The sequence below is a fragment of the Pinus tabuliformis genome, chromosome 6 (genome assembly GCF_031772625.1).
Source record: "Pinus tabuliformis cultivar Carrire ecotype Pingquan chromosome 6, CPIR1, whole genome shotgun sequence".
NCBI classification, from domain to species: Eukaryota; Viridiplantae; Streptophyta; class Pinopsida; order Pinales; family Pinaceae; genus Pinus; species Pinus tabuliformis.
Window position 1 is genome coordinate 1,223,335,256 of NC_142292.1, and position 1,258 is coordinate 1,223,336,513.

Consider the following 1,258-nt stretch of genomic DNA (forward strand, 5'->3'; position numbering starts at 1 on the left):
GCCATCAGCCACTAGGAAAGACCCGAAGCCATCTCAGACCCTGACAAGCCCTACATCCAAGCCCACCAAGGAATCCGAATCGAGGAACAATGGAATGGAAATGGATATCTTTCTCCAAGAACCAATTCATTCAAATAACTTAGTAGCAGGAAGCAGTGAGCCCAAACATATGGAAGAGGAACCTGAAAGTATTGACATTGGGGATCTGGACATATTCAGCCTTGAGCAAGCCTACAGAAGGAAAGAGTTTGATAAAATCCCGGATAGACAACTAGAAAGTCTGGAGGTAATCCTTTCTAGAGCACATCAACAGCGAACTCTAGGGATTCAACCGGGCAGTCAATGGGATGGGAAAAACCTCCCCAAAGATACCAAGAAACGAGGAAGAAAGACAGATCTACAAAGAACCATCATCATCGGGGAAATGTTGGTGGAGTCAGGAAGATATTCCAAGTTAACAAAGTACTACAGGCCGCTACCCAATCTTGAACCATGAAGCTCACATCTTGGAACTTAAGAGGGTTAAACAGCCCTGTGAAGTACAGAATGATCAAAAACATGATACAACAGGAGAAACCTCACATTTTCTTCATGCAAGAGACAAAATGTAACAGTAATACCCTTGGCACCATTCTCTCAAAAGCCTGGCCAGGAAGCCAGTCAGTAGCAGTGGACGCTTCGGGAGCTTCAGGGGGACTGGCAATAGCATGGGATACACAAGCTATTTCACTCACTGATTTTCATGCAAATCATAATCTCATTCAAGAAACTTTTCATATTATTGGGACCAATATTCATGGACATCTCACCAATGTCTATTTCCCTCAAGATGTTGCGAACAAATTGGCATTGTTGAACACAATTGCAAGGATCAACTCCACTAGAGCCCATCCTCTTTGGATTGCAGGGGGTGACTTCAATATGATCACTAAGCTTGAAGAAAAGAATGGAGGCCGAGTCATACTAGATATGGAAAGCAGCCACTTCAAGGATTTCATACAAAATAACTGGCTCATCGATCTGCCTTTTAACAATGGAATGTACACCTAGAACAATAAAAGATCAGGCTTGCAACAAATAGCCTCGCGGCTGGATCGCTTCTTGTTATCTGACAATGCAATTCATGTAGGAGGAGATTTTACTGCCTCAATCTTGCCGCTTTCAGGGTCAGATCACTGGCCCATATCATTGCAATGGCAAAGACCTGGCAACTCCACAAGGAGACCCTTCCGCTTTGAAGCATTTTGGCTTACCCACC

General features: G+C 43.9%; 1 protein-coding gene across 1 annotated transcript; it reads left to right on the forward strand.

Annotated features, from left to right (window-relative positions):
* Positions 1-492: 492 nt before the first annotated feature.
* LOC149263105 (uncharacterized) lies at positions 493-1,050 on the forward strand. The gene has a single exon (XM_089386387.1). The coding sequence runs from the start codon at positions 493-495 to the stop codon at positions 1,048-1,050; it is 558 nt and encodes a 185-aa protein (XP_089242513.1).
* The last annotated feature ends 208 nt before the right edge of the window (positions 1,051-1,258 follow it).

Excerpts from the sequence above, each read along its gene's own strand:
- LOC149263105 (XM_089386387.1), top strand. The coding sequence starts at position 493 with ATGAAGCTCACATCTTGGAACTTAAGAGGGTTAAACAGCCCTGTGAAG.